The sequence below is a fragment of the Mustelus asterias genome, unplaced genomic scaffold (genome assembly GCF_964213995.1).
Source record: "Mustelus asterias unplaced genomic scaffold, sMusAst1.hap1.1 HAP1_SCAFFOLD_2910, whole genome shotgun sequence".
Classification (NCBI taxonomy): Eukaryota; Metazoa; Chordata; class Chondrichthyes; order Carcharhiniformes; family Triakidae; genus Mustelus; species Mustelus asterias.
This window is the reverse complement of record NW_027592855.1, coordinates 5,114-29,472: the sequence shown is the minus strand read 5'-3', so window position 1 is coordinate 29,472 and position 24,359 is coordinate 5,114. Positions and strand designations below refer to the sequence as shown.

The 24,359-nt window shown below is 47.4% G+C and overlaps 1 protein-coding gene across 1 annotated transcript in view; it reads left to right on the top strand.

Annotated features, from left to right (window-relative positions):
- Positions 1–24,121, top strand: part of LOC144490132 (phosphoinositide 3-kinase adapter protein 1-like) — a gene marked incomplete at both ends in the record, with an annotated part of 38,458 nt that extends 14,337 nt beyond the window's left edge. The window contains 3 exons of the mRNA XM_078207939.1: positions 16,411–16,543; positions 18,987–19,183; positions 23,917–24,121. Coding sequence (XP_078064065.1) covers positions 16,411–16,543; positions 18,987–19,183; positions 23,917–24,121 — 535 coding nt within the window. The remainder of the gene's footprint in view (positions 1–16,410; positions 16,544–18,986; positions 19,184–23,916) is intronic.
- Positions 24,122–24,359: the final 238 nt, after the last annotated feature.

Genomic DNA, 24,359 nt, shown 5'->3' with positions numbered 1-24,359 from the left:
GAACAACGGAGGTTGAGGGGTGACCTGATAGAGGTTTACAAGATTATGAGTGGCATGGACAGAGTGGAGAGTCAGATGCTCTTTCCTAGGGTAGAAAAGTCAAGTACTAGGGGAAATAGGTTTAAGGTGCGTGGGGAAAAGTTTAGAGGAGATGTGCGAGGTAAGTGTTTTACACAGAGGGTGGTGAATGTCTGGAACGCGCTGCCCGGGGAGGTGGTGGGAGCAGGTACGATAGCGGCATTTAAGGGGCAACTAGACAAATACATGAATAGGATGGGAATGGAAGGATACGGACTCTGTAAGTGCATACGGTTTTAGTTTAGGCAGGAATCATGATCGGTGCAGGTTTGGAGGGCTGAAGGGCCTGGTCCTGTGCTGTTCTGTTCTATGTTCTCTTTGTTCCTTGGCGGGAGGAGTTCTGGCCTATGGGCTTCAAATCCCGAATGTGGTGATGTGCCCCCATCAGAAGCCCCTTTCTAATGTTGGGTGCCTCCCACCCCATTACCTCCTTCCTGCCTCCGGCCTCTCCCTGTCATTCCAATCACCCACTGTCCACCCCCAGGCCTCCCACAACACGTCAGAGGCTAGAAATTCTGTGGAGACAACTCACCAAAAGCTTGTCCACTATCTAAGTTTTAAATTTATTTATTAGTGCCACAAGTAGGCTGACATTAACCCTGCAATGAAGTTACTGTGAAAATCCCTAGTTGCCACACTCCCGGTGCCTGTTCGGGTAACACTGAGGGAGAATTTAGCATGGCCAATGCACCCTAACCAGCACGTCTTTCAGACTGTGGGAACAAACTGGAGCACCTGGAGGAAACCCATGCAGACACGGGGAGAATGTGCAAACTCTGCACAGACAGTGACCCAAGCTGGGAATCGAACCCGGGTCCCTGGCACTGTGAGGCAGCAGTGCTAACCACTGGGCTGCTCTGCCACCCTACAAGGCACAAGTCAGGAATGCAATGGAATATCTTCCACTTACCTGGATGATTGCAGATCCATCCACCACCTTAAATGTTCACTCCCTAACACAGTGGCAGCCGTGTGTACTATCTACAAGATGCACTGTAGGAACTCACCAAGGCTCCTGCAGCATCTTCCAAACCCACAACCTCCACCACCTAGAAGGACAAGAGCAGCAGATACCTGGGAACACCACCACCTGGAGGTTCCCCTCCAAGTCACTCACCATCCTGACTTGGAAATATATCGGCCGTTCTGTCACTGCCACTGGGTCAAAATCCTGGAACTTCCTCCCTGACAGCGCTGTGGGTGTACCTACACCTCAAACACCATAGAAGTTCAAGAAGGGAGCTCACCACCACCTTCTCGAGAGCAATTAGGGATGGACAATAAATGTTGGATGCCGGCCTTGCTAACGACTATGCCATGAATGAATAAAAAAAAGTGTGATGGCTTGTCAGAAAGTTTTCTTCAAACTACCGGTAATCCACACCCAGCCAGCTTGCATTGCCGTGAAGGATGTGAGTCCAGCAGGTTATGTTGTCCTCCCAGTACCAGGGTTAAGAACAACACCTCCGGACTGGATCAGAACCTGGAGTGTGGGGAAAGGTCCAATTACTGTGGTGCATGTGGATACCAACAACATAGCTAGGACTAGGAAAGAGGTTTGGAGAACCCAAGAGCTAAATTAAAAAGCGGACACACAAAGCTGACAATCTCTGGATTAATGTCTGAGTCACCAGCAAACTTGTACAGAGTAAATAAGATCAAAGAGTTGACTGCGTGACTCAGGCTTGGTGCAGGAGAAATGGTTTGCAATTTATGGCTCAATGGCGCCAGTACTGGGGAAAGTGGAGGCTGGACCTCTGGAATGATTTGGGCAGACAGAGGGATCTGGGCGTGCAGGTCCACAGTTCCCCAAAAGTGGCAACATGGGTGGCCAAGGTGATTAAGAAGACATATGGCGTGCTTACCTTCATCAGCCGGGGCATTGAGTACAAGAGTTGGGAAATCATGTTGCAGCTATATAAAACCTTGGTTAGGCTGCATTTGGTGCATTGCGTGCAGTTCCGGTCACCACACTACTAGAAGGACGTGGAAGCTTTGGAGAGAGTGCAAAGAAGGTTCACTAAGATATTGTCTGGTCTCGTAGGTGGTGACTATAAAGAGCGGTTGAATAAACTGGATTATTTTCACTGGAAAGACGGAGGCTGAAGGGAGACCTGATAGAGGTTTACAAAATTATGAGGGGCACAGACAGGGTGGATAGTCAGAGGCTTTTTCCCAGGGTGGAAGTGTTAATTACAAGGGGGCACAGGTTCAAGGTGAGTGGGAGGAAGTTTAAGGGAGATGTGCGGGGGGAAGTTTTTCACGCAGAGAGTGGTGGGTGCCTGGAACGCGCTGCCAGAGGAGGTGGTGGAAGCAGGCACATTAGCAACATTTAAGAGACATCTGGATGGGTGCATGAATAGGGAGGGAATAGAGGGATACGGACCGAGTAAGGGCAGAAGTTTTTTTTTAGTTTAGTTAGAACATCATGATCAGCACAGGCTTGGAGGGCCGAAGGGCCTGTTCCTGTGCCGCACTTTTCTTTGTTCTTTTGACATGAACTGCACTGGAACTCGTGCTCTGCCCAGTCCTACAGCTAAGGTTGGTGAGGAGGGCTTTAAAATAAATAGTCAGGGGTGGGTTCACATGAGGGGAAAATTGGGAAGTTAAAGAGATGGTGCAAAGTGCAGGATAGCAATATGTGTAATAGTAATCAGAGTGTGAAGGGAAGGGACAGAGTGTTCAAACATAAGACAGCAGCAGCAAATCTGGTCAGAGTCTGGAAAATGTCTTCAAACTAACAGAGAGAGAGGAGGGTTCGGGTGAAAGGAGTTTCAGAAATCCAAAGATAAAAGTTGAGGCAATAGGAAAGTACATTGATGTGGATAAAGACAAATTGAGAGGGGCAGGAAGGGACAAGGGGTTTGATAATAGTGTGTCAGAGTACAGGAAATAGTAGTAAGAGAATAACATTGTAGTCACTTTATCTAAATGCACGGAGCAGCCACAATAAAGTAGATAAACCGGTGAAACAGACAGAGATAAATGGTTTCGATCTAATCACCATTACAGAGACATGGTTACAAGGTGACCAGGGTTGGGATGTAAATATTGCAGGGTATGCGACATTTCAAAAGGAGAAGTAGAATGGAAAAGGAGGAAAGGTGGCCTTGATAATAAATTGTGATAGAAGAACATTAGTGAGAAAGGATCTTGGCTCAGAACATCAGGAAGTAGAATCCATATGAATGGAGATTAGGAATAGCAAGGACCAGACGCGGCTAGGGGAGTAGACTTTGGCTCCCTAGCAGTAGTTAAAAAGTTAGACAGAGCATTATAAAAGAAATTATTGGAGCTTGTACCAAATGTAATGTAATGGTTGTGGGGGAGTTCAATCATCATATAGACTGGACAAATTAAATTGACAAGGGTGGTCTAGAAGATGAGTTTGTAGGATGCTTTACTGACCGTTTCCTGGAGCAATAAGTTATGGAACTAAGTAAGGATAAAACTCTCTTAGGTCCAGTATTGCGCAATGAGGCTGCGTTAATTAGTAACGTCATTGTAAAAGATCCACTGAGAAATAGTGATCATAATACAGTTGAATTCCACGTTAAGTTTGAAATATGATGTACTTCAGTCTTAAAGAAGAAATTAAACATAAACATAAACAAAGCCAGCTTCACATTTCTCTGCATCAAACTTTATCTGCCCCTTTTCTATCCATCCCACTAACCCATCTATACCCTTTTGAAGCTCTGTCCTCCTCATCATTCATAGTGCTTCCAAGTTTTGTATCTTCTGGAAACTGTTCCCTGTACACAAGGTCTAGATTATTAATATATATCAGGAAGAGGAAGAATCTCAACACTGACCTCTGAAGAACTGCACCTTACTCAGGTTTGAAAAACCATCCATTAACCATTGCTCTCTGTTTCCTCTCACTCAGTCAATTGCGTACCCACATTGCTACTGTCCCTTTTATTTCATGGGCTATAACTTCACTCACAAGTCTGTTGTGTGGCACTGCATTGAATGCCTTCTGGAAGTCTGTGTACACCACATCAACAGCATTACCTTCATCAACCCTCTCTGTTACCTCCTCAAAAATCTCCAGCAATTAAGAATGATTTTCCCTTACAAAATCCACATTTGGCTTGCTGCAATTAACCCACACTTGTCCATCTGAATATTAATTTTGTCCCAAACGATTGTTTCTGGAGTTTTCCCCACTACTCAAGTTAAACTGACTGGCTTGTACTTACTGGGTTTTTGAACAGGCTGTAACATTTGCAAATCTTCAGTCCCCTGGGAACAGGTCCCAAGACTAAGAAAAACCGGAAAATTTTGGCCGGTGATTCTGTTGATCCTATAGACCACACCAAGCAATCTAATTGGTTCCTTATCTCTTGGCAAATAGATTTTTCCTTTTTTAAATCTCGGTTTGCTGATGATAGCTTTCTAGGTGGGACTGCAAACTGTGAGGAGGATACAAATGTATAGACAGTTTAAGTGAGTGGGTAATAGGGTGATAGGTGGAGTGTAATGTGGGGAGTTGTGAGGCTACTCACGTGGGGTAAGAGGAATTTTCTGAGGTGTCCCGCTGGGGTTTCTTGTACTCAGTCGGTTTCACTCAACCAATACAGAGGCTACGAAAGTCAGCATGTCGATAAAGAATGAAAAGGAATTTATTTGCTAATATATGCATCAGGAGAAAGAGCACTCAAGGGTTGACTGTTCTCTCTGAGATAACATCACAATCGTAAAATTGTTATACTGTTCTGAACATTTCAATATCCCTGCCCAACCTGTCATACTTGCTGGAGGGTCCAATTACAATATTACACATTATTATCTTTGCCAATAACATTCCACCTGTCAACAGGGACAGGAGACCATTCGCTCATTGCCCTGCAGGTTCCTCCCCCGTTATCTAGGAAACCTAACCCATGTGAACCCAGGTGTCCAAGGCCGCAGCTAACATCTGTGATTTTTAATTGGCGAAAGGAGTCACTCCCTCGCTCGAATCGGGGCCTGTTTTATCAGCTTGAGAGATTGCTTCAGCCTCGCTACCCAGGAGCAAATTCACTCCCATACATTCCAGGCCTATGATTAAACTTGCTTTTGCCTGTCCTAAGCGATAAGAGAAATTGCCTTTCAATACTCCAATGTATTAAAAGAATTTGGCCTGTCTACCACTGTGTTTCTCATCACGCTGAGCAAACAGATCGTTGTTTGGCCAAAGTTCACAAACACATTAAGGATACAGTTTAATTTCACAATAGAACAAAGAATAAAGAAAATTACAGCACAGGAACAGGCCCTTCGGCCCTCCAAGCCTGCACCGACCATGCTGCCCGACTGAACTAAAACCCCCTACCCTTCCGGGGACCATATCTCTCTATTCCCATCCTATTCATGTATTTGTCAAGACGCCCCTTAAAACTCATTATCATATCTGCTTCCACTACCTCTCCTGGCAGCAAGTTCCAGGCACCCACCACCCTCTGTGTAAAAATACTTGCCCCGTACACCTCATTTAAAACTTGTCCCTCGCACCTGAAACCTATGCCCCCTAGTAATTGACTCTTCTACCCTGGGAAAAAGCTTCTGACTATCCACTCTGTCCATGCCTCTCATAATCTTGTAGACTTCTATCAGGTCTCCCCCAACCTCCGTCGCTCCAGTGAGAACAAACCAAGTTTCTCCAACCTCTCCTCATAGCTAATGCCCTCCGTGCCAGGCAACATCCTGGTAAATCTTTTCTGTACCCTTTCCAAAGCCTCCACATCCTTCTGGTAGTGTGGCGACCAGAATTGAACACTATATTCCAAGTGCAGCCTAACTAAGGTTCTATAAAGCTGTAACATGACTTGCAAATTTTTAAATTCAATGCCCTGGCCGATGAAGGCAAGCATGCCGTATGCCTTCTCCACCTGCGTTGCCACTTTCAGTGACCTGTGTACCTGTACACCCAGATCCCTCTGCCTATCCATACTCATCAGGGTTCTGCTATTTACTGTATATTTCCTATCTTTATTAGACCTTCCAAAATGCATTACCTCACATTTGCCTGGATTAAACTCTATCTGCCATTTCTCTGCTCAAGCCTCCAACCGATCTATATCCTGCTGTATCATCTGATGGTCCTCATCGCTATCCGCAAATCCACCAACCTTTGTGTCATCCGCAAACTTACTAATCAAACCAGTTACATTTTCTTCCAAATGATTTATATATATTATGAACAGCAAAGGTCCCAGCACTGATCCCTGAGGAACGCCACTTGTCACAGCCCTCCATTCAGAAACGCACCCTTCCACTGCTACCCTCTGTCTTCTATGACTGAGCCAGTTCTGTATCCACCTTGCCAGCTCACCTCTGATCCCATGCAACTTCACCTTCTGCACCAGTCTCCCATGAGGGACCTTGTCAAAGGCCTTACTGAAGTGCATGTAGACAACATCCACTGTCCTACACTCATCAATCATCTTCATCACTTCCTTGAAAAACTCGATCAAGTTAGTGAGACATGACCTCCCTTTCACAAAACCATGTTGCCTCTTGCTAATACGTCCACTTATTTCCAAGTGGGAGTAAATCCTGGCTCGAAAAATCCTCTCCAATAATTTCCTTACCACTGACGTAAGGCTCTCTGGCCTGTAATTACCTGGATTATTCTTGCTACCCTTCTTAAACAAAGGAACAACATTGGCTATTCTCCAATCCTCTGGAACCTCCCCTGTGATGGTAGTCATGATGTGGAGATGCCGGCGTTGGACTGGGGGTAAACACAGTAAGAGTTTTAACAACACCAGGTTAAAGTCCAACAGGTTTATTTGGTAGCAAATGCCATTAGCTTTTGGAGCGCTGCTCCTTCGTCAGATGGAGTGGATATCTGCTCTCAAACAGGGCACAGAGACACAAAATCAAGTTACAGAATACTGATTAGAATGCGAATCTCTACAGCCAACCAGGTCTGGTTGGCTGTAGAGATATCCACTCCATCTGACGAAGGGGCAGCGCTCCGAAAGCTAATGGTATTTGCTACCAAATAAACCTGTTGGACTTTAACCTGGTGTTTTTAAAACTCTTACTGTGTGTACCTCCCCTGTAGCCAGTGAGGAAACAAAGATTTCTCTCAAGGCCCCAGCAATTTCCTCCCTTGCCTCTCTCAGTATTTTGGGGTGTATCCCGTCAGACCCTGGGGACTTGTTTACCTTGATGTTTCTCAAGAACCCCAATACCTCCTCCTTTTTGAGCTCAACATGACAGAAACTGTCTACACATCCTTTCCCAGATTCATCATCCACCAAGTCCTTCTCTTTGGTGAATACTGACGCAAAGTACTCATTTAATACCTCGCCCATTTCCTCTGGCTCCACGCATAGATTCCCTCCCCTGTCCTTGAGTGGGCCAACCCTCTCCCTGGCTACCCTCTTGCCCTTTATATATGTATAAGAAGCCTTGGGATTTTCCTTACTCCTGCTGGCCAATGATTTTTCATGACCCCTTTTAGCCCTCCTTACTCCTTGCTTAAGTTTCTTTCTACTTTCCTTGTATTCCACACTTGCTTCGTGTGTTCCCAGCCTCCTGGCTTTGACAAATGCTTCCTTATTCTCTTTGACCAGGCTCACAATATCTCTTGTTATCCAAGGTTCCCAAAACTTGCCATACTTATCCTTCACCCTTACAGGAACGTGCCGGTCCTGAATCCCTATCAACTTACACTTGAAAGCCTCCCACATGCCAGATGTTGATTTGCCCTCAAACATCTGTCCCCAATCTACATTCTTCAGTTCCTGACTAATGTTGTTGTAATTAGCCTTCCCCCAGTTTAGCACCTTAACTTGAGGACTACAACTTTTCCTTATCCATCAGTACCTTAAAGCTTACTGAATTGTGGTCACTGTTCCAGAGCTGCTCCCCTACTGAAAAGTCGACCACCTGGCCGGGCTCATTCCCCAATACCATTTCCAGTACAGTCCCTTCCCTAGTTGGACTATCTACATACTGTTTCAAGAAGCCCTCCTGGATACTCCTTACAAACTTTGCCCCATCCACGCCCCTAGTACTAAGTGAGTCCCAGTCAATATAGGGGAAGTTAAAATCTCCCACCACAACAACCCTGTTACTTTTACACCATGCCAAAGTCTGCCTACATAGCTGTTCCTCTATCTCCCGCTGGCTGTTGGGCGGCCTATAGTAAACCGCCAACATTGTGACTACACCCTTCCTATTCCTGAGCTCTACCCATATTGCCTCGCTGTATGAGTGCTCCGAGATGTCCTCCTGCAGTCCAGCTGTGATATTCTCCTTAACCAGTAGTGCAACTCCCCCACCCCTTTTACATCCCCCCTCTATCCCACCTGAAACATCTGTATCCTGGAATGTTAAGTTGCCAATCCTGTCCTTCCCTTAACCAAGTCTCTGTAACAGCAAAAACATCACAGTTCCCAGTACTAATCCAAGCTCTAAGTTCATCTGCCTTACCTGCTACACTTCTCGCATTGAAACAAATGCACTTCAGTCCACCAGACCCTCTTTGATTCGCAGCTACACCCTGGCTGCTCTTTCCCTGAGTCTTACTGGCCCTACTCTCTGCTTCCCTTTCAGTTAACACACCTTTGCTTTGGTTCCCACCCCCCTGCCAAACTAGTTTAAATCTTCCAAAACTTGGTTAAATTGTGGTTTTACAGTTTATAGCATCTTTGCATATTTTGTTCCAGGTACATTGTGAATTCTCACTATATATATAAAGCACTTTATAATTACATGAACCTAATCTACTTATTATAGTAAAACTAAATGGAAGGGCCTCATATAAGAATTCTATACTCCCCCCCACCCCCTCCCCCACTCCCCCCTGATCGCTTTGGTTCTAAGAATTGAAAAGCAGAGTGTTTTTACAAAAGGCGTGAAACTTGTAAATGGTGATGTTGAGAGAGATTAGGGAGAGAAACACAGAAAATTAGCTTCAAAGCAAAACACTACAGATGCTGGAGATCTGAAGTAAAGAAATTAACCTGCCGGTGCAACAAGCGATTAGGAAGGTGAAGGGGATGTTGGCCTTTATTTTAAGAAGATTGCAGTCCAGGAATAAAGAAGTCTTATTATAATTGTCCAGGGCTTTAGTGAGAACACACCTGGGATACTGCGTCCATATTTAAGAAAGGATATACTTGTACTGGAGGCAGTACACTGAAGGTTCACTAAATTCGTCCCTGGGATGGGACGCTGAGTGCATTTGGCCCATTTGGCAGGTGACCTTATTGTAATGTACAAGATTCTGGAGATATTAGTAGTTTGGCCTCTCGAACTTAGAACAAGTGGGGGTTGGTTATCTTAGTGAGCTGGACAGCTGGTTTGGAAGATCGGCCTATAGTCATCTGGGACTATGGCGACTTTACCTTTTACCTTTACCTTGAACAAATGGGCAGGATCAGGAGCAGCGGAGAACATTTAAGACTGAGATGAGGAGAAATTCCTTCCCTCAAAGGGCTGTGAACTTTGGAATTCTCTAAGCCAGAGAAATTGAATACATTTAAGGCTAGGATAGGTTTGCTCTCTCAGGGAATCAAAGAATATGGGGAGTGGTCTGGAGCTGAAGCCCGGATCAGCCATGATGGTATGGAATGTCGGAGCAGGCGCAATAGGGTCTATTCCTGATCCTATTTGCTGAGCTTTCAGGAGTTTAGAATTGCTTTTTCAGATTTGGCAATGGATGTTGCCTCCATTCTTTCTCTATTGTTTCTGACCTATCAGACCAAGGGAGAGACTTGTTTCACAAACCACGTGGATGTTCTCTGCGAGGACATCTCAGCTTGAAACACCACTTCATGGTGGTGAATAATTTTGTGTTTGGAATGGTGTGAGGAGTCACGAGAAACCCCCGGTGAGAATAACCAGCCCAGTCATCGTGTAGCAATTGCGAAAGACTATTTATTAAATTAGAGAAAAGACAAATACACATGAATAGGAACTATAATATTCTAAGACAATTAAATATACAAATTACTAAGCACAACACAGTTTATATAGAAATTACCCCTTGTTCCAAAATATACCTGCGATCCCTGAACTCCTTAACAGGAAAGTCTCCTGTTCTGAATCAACATCTAAATTAAATAAATCTATAAGTCACATCCAGCGTATGGTTACCACACAATACAGGGCGAGTGATTGAGTCTGGGAAATGTGTTTTCTGTGTCCAGTGAAGATATTTAAACTGCTTTTTCGAATGTATCTGCACCACTTGGCCCTAAGGCTTCTTAGATGTTAAAATGAACTCCCGGCTTTGAAATGTTAAACTGTCCTGTCAGCTGTTAGATGCTACAATGCCTGCCTGCTTCTGCAGGTGCTGGCAATCATATCCCGGTTCCTCTTTGATTCCCCTCTCTGTGCATTTGGACCGTCTGCATCTCTCCCATTCAATGGCTCTCAAAATTATCATCTACATACCTCCACTGAGCTCTCAGTCTTCTAGGTAAGCTGTTTCCTGATGATGGGACTATTTACACCTGATTCTGTCAGGATGCCTGCTAATGTCGTTACTGGGAAAGGTTAAATCTCACCATTCCCTTTGAAATGCTGGCTACTGTTGTCGCTCGGCAGGTTGCTCGGTCAATCATTCCTTGTTAAATTCTTATTCTTGCTATTATTAGGCAAATCCATGACACTTACTGGACATTACCTCCTCAGTAGTTCAAAGTGGGGAAGTGTGAGGCCTTCCCCTTTACATCAAAGTGATATTAGAATGGGGTACTTATTCATAGATCCCTGAAGGCAGCAGAGCAGATGAATCATGTTTAATTTGATTTGATTTGATTTATTATTGTCACATGTATTGATATACAATGAAAAGTATTGTTTCTTGCACGCTGTACAGACAAAGCATACTGTTCGGCACGGTAGCACAGTGGTTAACACTGCTGCTTCACAGCTCCAGGGTCCCGGGTTCGGTTCCCGGCTCGGGTCACTGTCTGTGTGGAGTTTGCACATTCTCCTCATGTCTGCGTGGGTTTCCTCCGGGTGCTCCGGTTTCCTCCCACAGTCCAAAGATGTGCGGGTTAGGTTGATTGGCCAGGTTAAAAATTGCCCCTTAGAGTCCTGGGATGCGTAGGTTAGAGGGATTAGCGGGTAAATATGTGGGGGTAGGGCCTGGGTGGGATTGTGGTCGGTGCAGACTCGATGGGCTGAATGGCCTCCTTCTGCACTGTAGGGTTTCTATGATTTCTATGATAAGGGGAGAAGGAAAGGAGAGAGTGCAGAATGTAGTGTTACACTCATAGGTGCAGAGAAAGATCAACTTAATATAAGATAGGTGCATTCAAAAGCAGCAGGGAAGAAGCTGTTCTTGAGTCAGTTGGTACGTGATCTCAGAGTTTTGTATCTTTTTCCCGATGGAAGAAGGTGGAAAAGAGAATGTCCGGGGTGTGTGGGGTCCTTGATTATGCTGGCTGCTTTTCTGAGGCAGCGCGAAGTGTAGACAGAGTCAATGGATAGTTAATAATTAAGAAGGCGTATGGGACTCTTGCTTTAATCAGTCGTAGTATAGAATATAAGAGCAGGGAGGTAATGTTGGAGTTGTACAGAGCGTTGGTTAGGCCACAGCTGGAGCACTGTGTGCAGTTCTGGTCACCTCACTGTAGGAAGGATGTGACTGCACTAGAGGGGGTACAGAGGAGGTTCACCAGGATGTTGCCTGGGACGGAGCATTTGAGCTATAAGGAGAGATTGGATAGGCTTGGATTGTTTTCTCTAGAGCAGAGAAGGCTGAGGGGGACATAGTTGAGGTGTATAAGATTCTGAGGGGTCTGGACAAGGCAGTCGTACCCCATGGTTGAGGGGTCAATCACGAAGGGGGTTAGTTTGAGGGTGAGGGGCAGAAGATTGATGGTGGGAATCTGGAATGCGCTGCCTGGGAAGGTAGTGGAGGCCGGAAATCTTACAGCCTTTAAAAAATATTTGGATGAGCACCTGAAACATCATAACATTCAAGGGTATGGAAGAAGTGCCGGAAAATGGGATTCGGGCGACTTTACTGGTAGTTATTGTCGGTGGAAACTCGATGGGCTGAAGGGCCTTTCATGTGCGGTATTACACTTTGGGCAGGATTTTCTGTCTGCGCTCGCCCTGAATCCGGAAAATCCTGCCTGAGATCAACGGACCTTTCCAAGGTCTGCCCCCCACCCCGTGGCAGGCGGAACAGGAAAAGTCATCCCAATGACTCTATGACTAGACAGGAACAGAGAAACCTGGGGCTCTTAGTACTAAAATCTAGCGCGAAGGTACAAATAATAATTGACAAGACTAAAGGAGAGTTGGATTTTAGGATTGGAATAGCACGGTGTGGATCGATTGTGTACAGCTCTGGTTAGACTGCATCTGGACAACTGCAGTCAGTTAGGGCACCAAATCCCTCAGAGGATATACTGACCTTGGAGAGGGGCTGCACGCATTCACTAGAATGATACCAGGCTAAAAGGGTTAAATAATCAGGATAGTTTGCATAGACTAGACCTGTATTCCTTTGAGTCCAAAGATGTGCAGGTTAGGTTGATTGGCCAGGTTAAAAATTGCCCCTTAGAGTCCTGAGATGCGTAGGTTAGAGGGATTAGCGGGTAAAATATGTGGGGGTAGGGCCTGGGTGGGATTGTGGTCGGTGCAGACTCGATGGGCTGAATGGCCTCCTTCTGCACTGTAGGGTTTCTATGTTTCTATGAGTATAAGGGATTAAGCAGTGATTTAATAACACTGCTTATGACAATGAAATGATTTGATTGGGTCGATAGTGATGATCTTTGCTGGGAAGAGGGGTATAACATTACACAGCTCAGTCATTCAGGTTGATGTCAGGACAAAGAGGGGAGATAGGATTTTTCAGATGCTGTCTCTGGCCCAAAGAGCTGGCGGGGTGTGTTCCCTCCCAGTACGTGCTGCTTGTAGTCATTTAACATTCGGTGGGGTGTTATTGGTTACGGGCAAAACCTCTGCCTCCATCTGGATACAAAGTTCCACCTCTGAGATCTAGCGGCCAATCAGATAGCGGAGACTCTGTACCAGGATTGAGTGGTGACCAGTTCCCAGAAATGAGGCGCCAGTGGAGGCTGGACTTCAGCTTAATCCAAGGTATCGGTGGGGTCTGGCTGGCAGGAGGGTGAGGGGGCTGTGAGGAGGGTTAAAAGGGGTTATGATCTTTGAGGGGTTGGGGGGGGCTCTGATGGACACAGGGGATCCCCCAAAGAACATATCCCCCTCTTGCCCCACATCAGCCTATGCAGCCGAAGCTGCCAAGCTACCCACTTGGCGTGGGCCTCTCCCTGCCTTGGGTAAGGTCTTGGTGGGATCATCTGAGGCACTTAAATGCCAATAAATATGAAGGTGGGTGACACGCTCAACGCTTTCACTTTACCACTGCAAAATGGGGGACAGGTCTGGGGTGGGTGGGTAAGCGGTGGGCAGGTCATCTGCTGTCATCAAATCTCCAATAAGGGACTGGAATATTCCATCCAAGGACCGGAAATCTAGAACTCTCTCCTCCTCCCAATCTATCGAGACTAATTCAATTGAAAAGTTCAAAACTGAGATTGATAGGACGGCACGGTGGCACAGTGGTTAGCAATGCTGCCTCACAGCGCCAGGGACCCAGGTTCAATTCCAGCCTCAGGTCACTGTTTGTGTATCTGCGTGGGTTTCCTCCGGGTACTCCAGTTTCCTCCCACACTCCAAAGATGTGTAGATTAGGTGGATTGGCCATGGTAAATGTATGAGGTTATAAGGATAGGGCAGGGCAAAGGGCCTGGGTAAGATACTCTGTCAGAGAGTTGGTGCAGACATTGATGGGCTGAATGGTCTCTTCTGCACTGGAGGAATTCTATGAACTATATTAATAGATGTGGAACTGAATCACTTAGCTGGAGTGAGATGAACATCAGCCATTATCTGACTGAATGACACAACAAGCTGAGGGGGTTTGATTGGCCTCCTCCTGTCCCTCACAATTACTGACAATTCCACAAAGTTCTGTTATTATCTTTACAGTTTCTCACTTGTAGTTCTGCGTTTAGTTGGTACTGCAGTGCACTGGCTCCCCTTGGTTTGAGTGTATTACTGTATTAATATAGAAACAGGAACTAGAAGCAGGAGGAGACCATTTGGCCCTTCGAGCCTGCTCCGCCATTCATTTTGATCATGGCTGATCATCAAATTCAATATCCTGACAACCCCCTCCCCCCCCCCCCCCCCCAATATTCCTTGAGCCCAAGAGCTATATCTAATTTTGGAGCCGGGAGGTCATGCTGCAACTGTACAAAACTCTGGTGCTGCGCATTTGGAGTATTGCGTACAGTTCTGGTCGCCATATTATAGGAAAGATGTGGAAGTGTTGGAAAGGGTGCAGAGGAGATTTACCAGGAAGTTGCCTGGTATGGTGGGAAAATCGTATGAGGAAAGGCTGAGGGGCTTGAGGTTGTTTTCGTTAGAGAGAAGAAGGTTAAGAGGTGACTTAATAGAGGCATACAAGGTGATCAGAGGATTAGATAGGGTGGATGGTGAGAGCCTTTTTCCTCGGATGTTGTTGGCTAGCACGAGGGGCCATAGCTTTAAATTGAGGGGTGAGAGATATAGGACAGATGTTAGAGGTAGGTTCTTTACTCGGAGAGTAGTAAGGACGTGGAATGCCCTGCCTGCAGCAATAGTGGACTCGTCAACATTAAGAGCATTCAAATGGTTATTGGATAATCATATGGATGATATTGGAATAGTGTAGATTAGAGGGGCTTTAGATTGGTTCCACTGGTCGGCGCAACATCGAGGGCCGAAGGGCCTGTACTGCGCTGTAATGTTCTATGTTCTAATTTCTTCTTGAAATCACACAACGTTTTGGCCTCAACTAATGTGACTCTGGAGAAATGGAAGGGGATTCACCCCCCAGCTCCGGGTGGGATGGCTGGGGAAGCTCTCGGAGAATGTAGACACTGAGGCCAATCACTGCCTTGCCTCCCCAACCTCATCCAATCCCCTTGTCTGTCATTGGCCCTCCTTCCCCATCCGCCGCACGCAAATGAAGCCCACGTTTCTGTCAAAATTTCTTCCTCTCTCCCCTTGCACTTCTCTCCAGTTAGCCAGGCCGTGCGTTCCAGGTTTACTCAATGGAGGGAAAGCACCTTGGAATGGCCCCTTCTCCCTTGCGTCAGTCCCAGTGATTAACTCGACGAAGGCTCCACCTTCCTTCCAAAATTTGGAACATCTCCAACACCCTTAAAACATTCTCCATTCTTCCAGCTCCGGTTTCTCCTGCCCCCGCACCCCCCCCCCCCCCCCCCCCCCTCGACTTCCTGCAACTGGCTTAGGACCCCAGATTGTCCATTTAAGCAATGTAATACCTGTCATCCAACCAATATGGTCAAAGGCACAATTTTGGTGGAGGTCAGATCGCAGCATTGAGTTTCATCCCAGTAAAATGGGTACCCTTGAGTTGAAAGTTTCCTCCAGAGATCCAGGGCGGCAAAGTGGTTAGCACTGCAGCCTCACAGCGCAAGGGCCGAGTTCAATTCCAGCCTCAGATGGCTGTCCGTGTGAAGTTTGCACATTCTCCCCGTGAGTGCATGGGTTTCCTCCGGGTGCTCCGGTTTCCTCCCACAGTCCAAAGGTATGTGGGTTAGGTGAATTGACCATGGTAAATTGTCCCTTAGTGTCCAAAGATGTGAAGGGTAGAAGGAATTTCTTCAGCCAGAGGGGGGATGAATCTAAGAAATGCATTGCCACAGAAGGCTATGGAGGCCAGGTCATTGAGTGCATTTAAGACAGAAATAGATAGGTTCTTGATTGGTAAGGGGATCAAGGGATACGGGGGAAAAGCGGGAGAATGGGGTTGAGAAACTTATTAGCCATGATTGAATGGTGGACTCGATGGGCTGAATGGCCTAATTCTGCTCCTATATCTTATGGTCTTATGGGTAGGTTAATTAGCCAAGCTAAATTGCCCCTTAGTGTCCCAAGATTAGGTGGATTAGTGGCGTAAATACATTGGGTTATGGGGATACGGTCTGGGTCAGATGCTCTATCAGAAACTGTTGGTTTGGATTTGATGGGCCGAATGGCCTTCTGTACTGTAGGGATTCTATAATCAGTTGATCATAGACACTATCATTTAGCCTTTCACATCTATGTTGGCACGTGTCTCCCTTTGAGTGAATCCATCTCATCCTCTCTTTATTATTCCTCTTTTTCAGGCGTGAACCAGGATTGCGTGTGTCTTTATCAAAATAGTCCACGTTTCAGAGTCAGTTTAAGAATGTATTTTAGTATCAGGGCGGTAATAAAACTGTTATAAAGGAACACTTGTCACAGACGCATGTCTCTCAGATACAAACTCCTTCCTATTTTCAGGCTTTCCGTATCACACCATATCACAGAGAAACACTGGACAAACTACTGACAGAGTCACTGCGGAGAAACATGCCGGCTAACGGGCTGCACATCTTTGGAATTAATCAGTTGGAAGAAGATGACCTATCTACAAGTGAGTGCTTGTTGTTGTTCCAGACTCTGGAGGAGACTGAATGTGAAGTGAATCCACTGCCCATGTGGTCAGCTGTGGGGCCAGACTTTCATCCCTCCATCCAGGTCAGAACAGAGGCTGCTGGGTCCCAATTGTAGGATTCTTCTCCCTGTTCCCATTGCTAAGTGTTTTTAGCAACATGGGATAAGAACGCAGGGAGCAAGCCTGCAGAAAGTGCCCCCGACCTTGGTAGCTGCATTGTGTGTGTGTGTGTGTGTGTGTGTGTGTGTGTGGGGGGGGCGGGGGGTTGACTGTTTAGACCCCCACTAATTTCAATGAGTTGAGAACATTTTGGTAGATGAAATGATTCATAGCCTCTCAGGTGGCGAATAAACCATAGCAGAGTCCTTGTCTGGAGTCAGAACCTTCTGATAAATAAGTTCAAAAGGTAGTGTCCCCCTCACATGTCACAATGTAATGGTGTATAATCAGTTAAATATGTGATTTATCTGAGGGCTTTGTTTTGGAAAGGTAAGCAATCATTAAACTGACAAGCACTGTGAAAGTGAAAAAACTTTCAGATGCATTGGAGTACATTGTCCACTGAATAAAGTGCCCTCCTGCACTAACAGCCTTGAGATTCAGATTTTACAATGTCAGTTGCACCCCGTACTTTGACCTTTCTTTGATTGCCAGGTCAACTATCTGTTCAGCCTTTGAAACGTTGCAACAAATGGCCACCTGTTCCAATACTTTGAAAAGCTTTAATGTATTCAGCTCTGGAGGCTTTGTTGACAGAGCAGTATAATGGAATCTCATTATGGATGTGTGACAGAGCTTCAAGCCATTAATGGATTCAACTCAGCAGAGATTGTTGATACAGCTGTTAAGGAGACACTGAACATCATTTTGATTGACAGTTTTATGAGTTCCTTACAGGAATATGGTTTTTTGAAGATTTTGAATTGTTGGTTGTTTAAGACTGCTTAAGAAGGTTGAGCTTTTTTATAGTGGAGATTGAATGAGTGTTTGTTTACTTTGACAGTTTAATAAGCATCTCAACGACTTCCTAATGTTCTTTTAGGGCTCCTGAGTTCTGTCCCTGGGTGAGTGCGTATGGGAGAGGAATGGGGGGAATATGAGAGAGCATGGGGGATGTCCTTGGGAACTGAGATGAGTCTTCCAATCTTGCCCCCCCTTGGCAACCACCCACCTCTGTTTCCGCCTCTCTCAGCTGATGGCAGCCCCAACTCCAGTCCTTCCTGCAACCCACCGTGAAATAAGCTGGCACTGCCAGGCATTGGAACATGTGGCCCAATTCGCGATTTCCAGATGAAACTCCGGGCCTGAAATTCTGAAAGGACTGGGTGGCACAATGGAGTCCCACGTTCCTTTAAATTTCATGTACACATGGATTTCCACCAGTTACCATTGCTGGGCACCAAAGCCCATGCAGATGGCCACCATCCTCCCCAAAACCAGGCTAACGAGGCGACCAAGGGAAATAGAGACCATTGGAGACTGGCTACCACCCAGTATCGGCTGTTCAAATCTAACCTGCCTACATAACCAGTGCAGATGGAGGTGATTAAAGTATTAAAGTGATATGACAGGGTATATCTAGAGAAACTCTTACCTCTGGTGAGGGTATCAAAAGTGAGCAGGCATAACCTTAAACCTTGAGTTAGCTTATTCAGGGGTGCTGGCAGAAAACACGCCCTCCCACACAGGACAGTGGAAATCTAGAACTTTCTCTCCCAAAAAGGCTCAGGATCAATTGATAATTTCAACAAAAATCAATATTTATTTTCTTTTTCCTTTCAATGGGATGTGGGTGTCGCTGGCCAGGGCAGCATTTATTGCCCATCCCTAATTGCCCCTGAGAAGGTGGTGGTGAGTCGCCATCTTGAACCGCTGCAGTCGCTGAGTTGTAGGTACACCCGCAGTGATGTTAGGGATGGAGTTCCGGAATTTGGGCTAATGGTTTTGGGGTTATGGTGGAGTGGAGGTCAGCCGTGAGTGAATGCTGGAACAGGTTTGAGGGACTGAATGGCCTCACGCAGTTCCAGAGCTCTAAGGAATGTCAGCAAGGTCTTTGACCAGGGAGACCCAATTGCCCTGAGCATATCCTCAGCCATTTTTCCCACTCTGTGTCAACGGACATCAATGGAAAGCTACCAGGATTGGAGGGAGGGGTGACCAATTTTACCCGCTATGACCCCCAGCGTGGGGGAGTCAATTGCAACGTCCCAATGGAGCGGAGGGAAGTCAGTGCAGAATGGGGTGATCCACTGGGGAGTGGGTGGGGTCAGGAATGGTGGAGTTGTTTGCGGGTGATGGGAATATGGAGACCACCGTACAAATGAAGATTATTATTGTAGTTTGGGTGCAGGATAAGTCCCTGGGTCTGTAGCTGAGCTGTTGCGAAGCCAGTGTATTGATGAAGGGTTTGATATTCACACAGCTCAGCGCGATGAAGAACTCCCAACGTTGCTCCACTTTGCGGCCAGGTACGGTTTGAAAAACCTGACTGCCCTCTTGCTGCAGTGCCCGGGGGCATTGCAGGCTTACAGTGTGGCCAACAGACAGGGTGACTATCCCAACAACATGGCAGAGAAGAACGGTTACGGAGACCTCCGACAATTCATGGACGAATACGTGGTAAGGACTCGGCTGTGATAGTAATGCAGAGACGGGCTGCTCCGTAATCCGCGTTCTCCCCCCGCCGCTTCCCCTCCACTTTCACAGGCACTGAGTGGGCTTCACCTGAATAAAGAGCACAGGTCAGGGGTCAGGCAGTCTCCAGCCACCTGGGTTCAGGCACTGACCAAGACTTTCTGTCGAGATTGTGCACTCAAGTAAAAGCCCAAAGCTCTCCTAACAACACTTTGTGTTGTTTTGAATCAGAGAAACAATCGCTTAGCGCATAGAGGGAGACTGTTCTACTGGTATTGGCACTTTGAAAGAGACGTTATGCTTAGCCCCTCATCTGGCCTTTTGCCCATAATCCTGTGCGTTCCACATCCTATACTCCTGTCCAACTCCCTCTTTAAATTATTTATGGCGCTGAATTTCATGTGAGGGGAAATGGATTCGACCCCCACCCTCCCTCACCACTCGAAGATCTGGGGGACCAGCCATCTGCACTTGGCTGGTTGGCCTGTCTCCACTGGAAGGAAGCTCCTCCTCTTAGAGCTGATGACCAATCAAATGACCGGCAGCTCTCCTGACACAGCAGCGCCACCGGGAGCAGTGGCCACCACTGGGACTGCAGGCGGCACGGTAGCACAGTGGTTAGCACTTCTGCTTCACAGCTCCAGGGACCTGGGTTCGATTCCCGGCTTGGGTCACTGTCTGTGTGGAGTTTGCACATGCTCCCAGTGTCTGTGTGGGTTTCCTCTGGGTGCTCCTGTTTCCACCCACAGTCCAAAGATGTGCGGGCTAGGTTGATTGGCCATTCTAAATTGCCCCTTAGTGTCCCGGGATGCATAGGTTAGAGGGGTTAGTGGGTAAATATGTAGGGATATGTGGATAGGGCCTGGGTGGGATTGTGGTTGGTGCAGACTCGATGGGCCGAATGGCCTCTTTCTGCTCTGTAGGATTCTATGATTCAAAGGGGAGGAACTATGGAGTCTGAACTTAGAAGTGAGCTCAGGGTCTCACTGGGGCCAGGCTGGCAGGCTGAGAGAGGAGTGAGGGGCAGGACAGGGATTGACTGGGTGGTGGTGGTGAAGGGGAACCTTGGGGGTACTTCTAATCGGCAAAGGATGCCCAACCCGGAGACAGCCCCCACACCCCCCCCACCCTCCCACCCCCGCAACCTGGTCAAGATGGCGGCAGGTTTACTTGGTGGTGTCAAAGCTTGGCATTCATCCGCCTGAAAAAAGTTGATTGTTGTCTCCACTTAACCTTTTCTGCCCTAAGGAGAATAGTTCCAACTTTTCCAACCTCTCCTCATAACTGAAGTTTCTCTTCCTTGGTGACATCCTGGGAGACCTCCTCTGTCTCGTGAAGGCCGCCTTGGAGAACGCTCACCCAAAGATCAGAGGCTGAATGCCTGTGACTGCTGAAGTGTTCCCCGATTGGACGGGAACATCCTGCCTGGTGATTGTCGAGCGGTGTTCATTCATCCGTTGTTGTAGCGTCTGCATGGACTCCACAATGTACCATGCCTCGGGACATCCTTTCCTGCAGCGTATCAGGTAGAGAACATTGGCCGAATCGCAAGAGTATGTACCGTGTACCTGGCGGATGGTGTTCTCACGTGAGATGATGGCATCCGTGTCGATGATCCGGCACGTCTTGCAGAGGTTGCTGTGGCAGGGTTGTGTGGTGTCGTGGTCACTTTTCTCCTGAAGGCTGCGGACAATGGTCTGTTTCAGGTTGTGCGGTTGTTTGGAGGCAAGAAGTGGGGGTGTGGGGATGGCCTTGGTGAGATGTTCATCTTCATCAATGACATGTCGAAGGCTCCGGAGAAGATGTCGTAGCTTCTCCGCTCCGGGGAAGTACTGGACGACAAAGGGTACTCTGTCCACTGTGTCCCGTGTTTGTCTTCTGAGGAGGTCGGTGCGGTTTTTCGCTGTGGTGCGTCGGACCTGTCGATCGATGAGTCGAGCGCCATATCCTGTTCTTCTGAGGGCATCTTTCATCGTCTGGAGGTGTCGGTTACGATCCTTCTCATCCGAGCAGATCCTGTGTGTACGGAGGGCTTGTCCGTAGGGGCTGGCTTCTTTAACGTGTTTAGGGTGGAAGCTGGAGAAGTGGAGCATCGTGAGGTTATCCGTGGGCTTGTGGTACAGTGAACGTGACACCAGACAACCCTGCCACAGCAACCTCTGCAAGATGTGCCGGATCATCGACACAGATGCCATCATCTCACGTGAGAACATCATCCACCAGGTACACGGTGCATACTCTTGCAACTCGGCCAACGTTGTCTACCTGATACGCTGCAAGAAAGGATGTCCCGAGGCATGGTACATTAGGGAGACCATGCAGGCGCTACGACAATGGATGAATGAACACCGCTCGACAGTCACCCGGCAGGAGGCAGGAGTGTTCCCTTCCAGTTGGGGAACACTTCAGCAGTCACGGGCATTCAGCCTCTGATCTTTGGGTAAGCGTTCTCCAAGGCGGCCTTCACGACACACGACAGCGCAGGATCGCTGAGCAGAAACTGATAGCCAAGTTCCGCACACATGAGGATGGCCTCAACCGGGATCTTGGGTTCATGTCACACTATCTGTAACCCCCACGACTTGCCTGGGCTTGCAAAATCTCACTAACTGTCCTGTCTGGAGACAATACACATCTCTTTAACCTGTGCTTAACCCTCTCTCCACTCACATTGTCTGTACCTTTAAGACTTGATTACCTGTAAAGACTCGCATTTCAACCATTATCTTGTAAATTGAGTTTGTGTTAGAAATGCCCTGTTTGTGAACACAAGTCTTCACTCACCTGATGAAGGAGCAGCGCTCCGAAAGTTAGTGCTGCCAAATGAACCTGTTGGACTTTAATCTAGTGTTGTGAGACTTCCTCCTATTCTCACCGTGACTGCCTGACTGACTCTCCCTGACTGACTGCAGGATAATCCAGCACCATAACTCAATTTACCCTCCTCGGTTTTATACAGTCCAATACCCGCGCCAAACTGACCTCAGTTTTGGAATGATCAATTCCCTCCCCCAGTCTCAACAACATTGTTTGGGGGGAGGGAGTGGGAAATAGGGGTGGGGGTGGTAGAGAGTTTCAGGTTTCCTTTGTGCGAGGAAGTCCTCCTGATACCACCCCTCAAACACCTGGCTTTGATGTTCTGCCTCCTTGTTCCGGATTCTTCCGCCGCCAGTTTCTCTCACTCTGTCCTTTCCTCACCTGAAGCACCTCGATTAGATCTTAGCTTCAGCTCTGCTCAGGATACCGGCCTGGTCTATGGAACGTGTCCTCACAATTTAACCCTTTAACTCCAGCTCTCATTCTTATGAATATATTTAATACGTGATATATATATTTTATATAATAAAGAACAAAGAACAAAGAACAGTACAGCACAGGAAACAGGCCCTTCGGCCCTCCAAGCCTGTGCCGCTCCTTGGTCCAACTAGACCAATCGTTTGTATCCCTCCATTCCCAGGCTGCTCATGTGACTATCCAGGTAAGTCTTAAACGATGTCAGCGTGCCTGCCTCCACCACCCTACTTGGCAGCGCATTCCAGGCCCCCACCACCCTCTGTGTAAAAAACGTCCCTCTGATATCTGAGTTATACTTCGCCCCTCTCAGCTTGAGCCCGTGATCCCTCGTGATCGTCACCTCCGACCTGGGAAAAAGCTTCCCACTGTTCACCCTATCTATACCCTTCATAATCTTGTACACCTCTATTAGATCTCCCCTCATTCTCCGTCTTTCCAAGGAGAACAACCCCAGTCTACCCAATCTCTCCTCATAGCTAAGACCCTCCATACCAGGCAACATCCTGGTAAACCTTCTCTGCACTCTCTCTAACGCCTCCACGTCCTTCTGGTAGTGCGACGACCACTGATTAAATAATATATAATGTAATATATCTAATATAATATATTATATTAGATATATTACATTATATGGCAGCATGGCGGCACAGTGGTTAGCACTGCTGCCTCACAGCGACAGGAATCCGCGTTCAATTCCAGCCTCGGGTCACTGTCTGTGTGGAGTTTGCACATTCTCCCCATGTCTGCGTGGGTTTCCTCCGGGCGCTCCAGTTTCCTCCCACAGTCCAAAGAAGTGCGGATTATGTTGATTGGCCATGTTAAATTGCTCCTTAGTGTCAGGGGGATTAGCAGGGTAAATATGTGGGGGCAAGGGGATAGGACCTGGGTGGGATTGTTATCGCTGCAGACTCGATGGGGAAAATGGCCTCCTCTGCACTGTAGATTTTATGATTCTGTAATAATATTGACGCAATACCTCTCAGTTGTGAAATAACAGCTCATTCCACGGAATCATAGAATCCCTACAGTGCAGCAGGAGGTCATTTGGCCCATCGAGTCTGCTTTCCCAGCACTGACCCTCTGAGTGCATCGCACACTCCTAGCGCTGGCCCCAACTGTGTTGCATCCCAGCCCCCCTCCCTCCCCTCCACCCCGCGCCCCCCGGAATCATGCTCCTGCACAGGCGTATCAGCCTAGATAGGTTACATGCCCAAGCCTCTTGTGAAGTGGGCAGACAGACCTGGTCCGAGCCAGGGTCCCTGGGGGCAGTGATGCTCAAGGGACTGTCCCAACAGCACTCCCCCCGCAGGGGGCTGTGGAAATAGCGCCCGTGTTGTGCCTGGTCAGACCAACAAGTAGTTTTGTTTCAGAAAATCCTTTGTCTTTTGGTGATTCACCCTAATAGCTGGAGTTTCTCTTTCCAGGAGACAGCCGACATGTTAAAGACTCACCTGAAGGAGGAATTGTGTGGGAACATTGAAGGGGAAGAAGCTGAGGACTTGTACGAGTCCATGGTCACCGTGTCCAAAGACATCCTGATGAAATGCACCTTAAACCCCGGCTGTGACGAGGATATCTATGAGTCAATGATGGAAATGTTGCCGCCGGAAGGTGTTATGGAAAGCACATGTGAGTCGGAGCAATGAGCTGGTGTAGCAGCCCATTGGCAGACAGCCCTGAGATCCCAGATTTAATCCCAGTCCGAGATCCCAGGATTAATCCCAGCCCGAGATCCCAGAATTAATCCCAGCCCGAGGTCCCAGAATTAATCCCAGTCCGAGATCCCAGGATTAATCCCAGCCTGAGATCCCAGATTTAATCCCAGTCCGAGATCCCAGGATTAATCCCAGCCCGAGATCCCAGAATT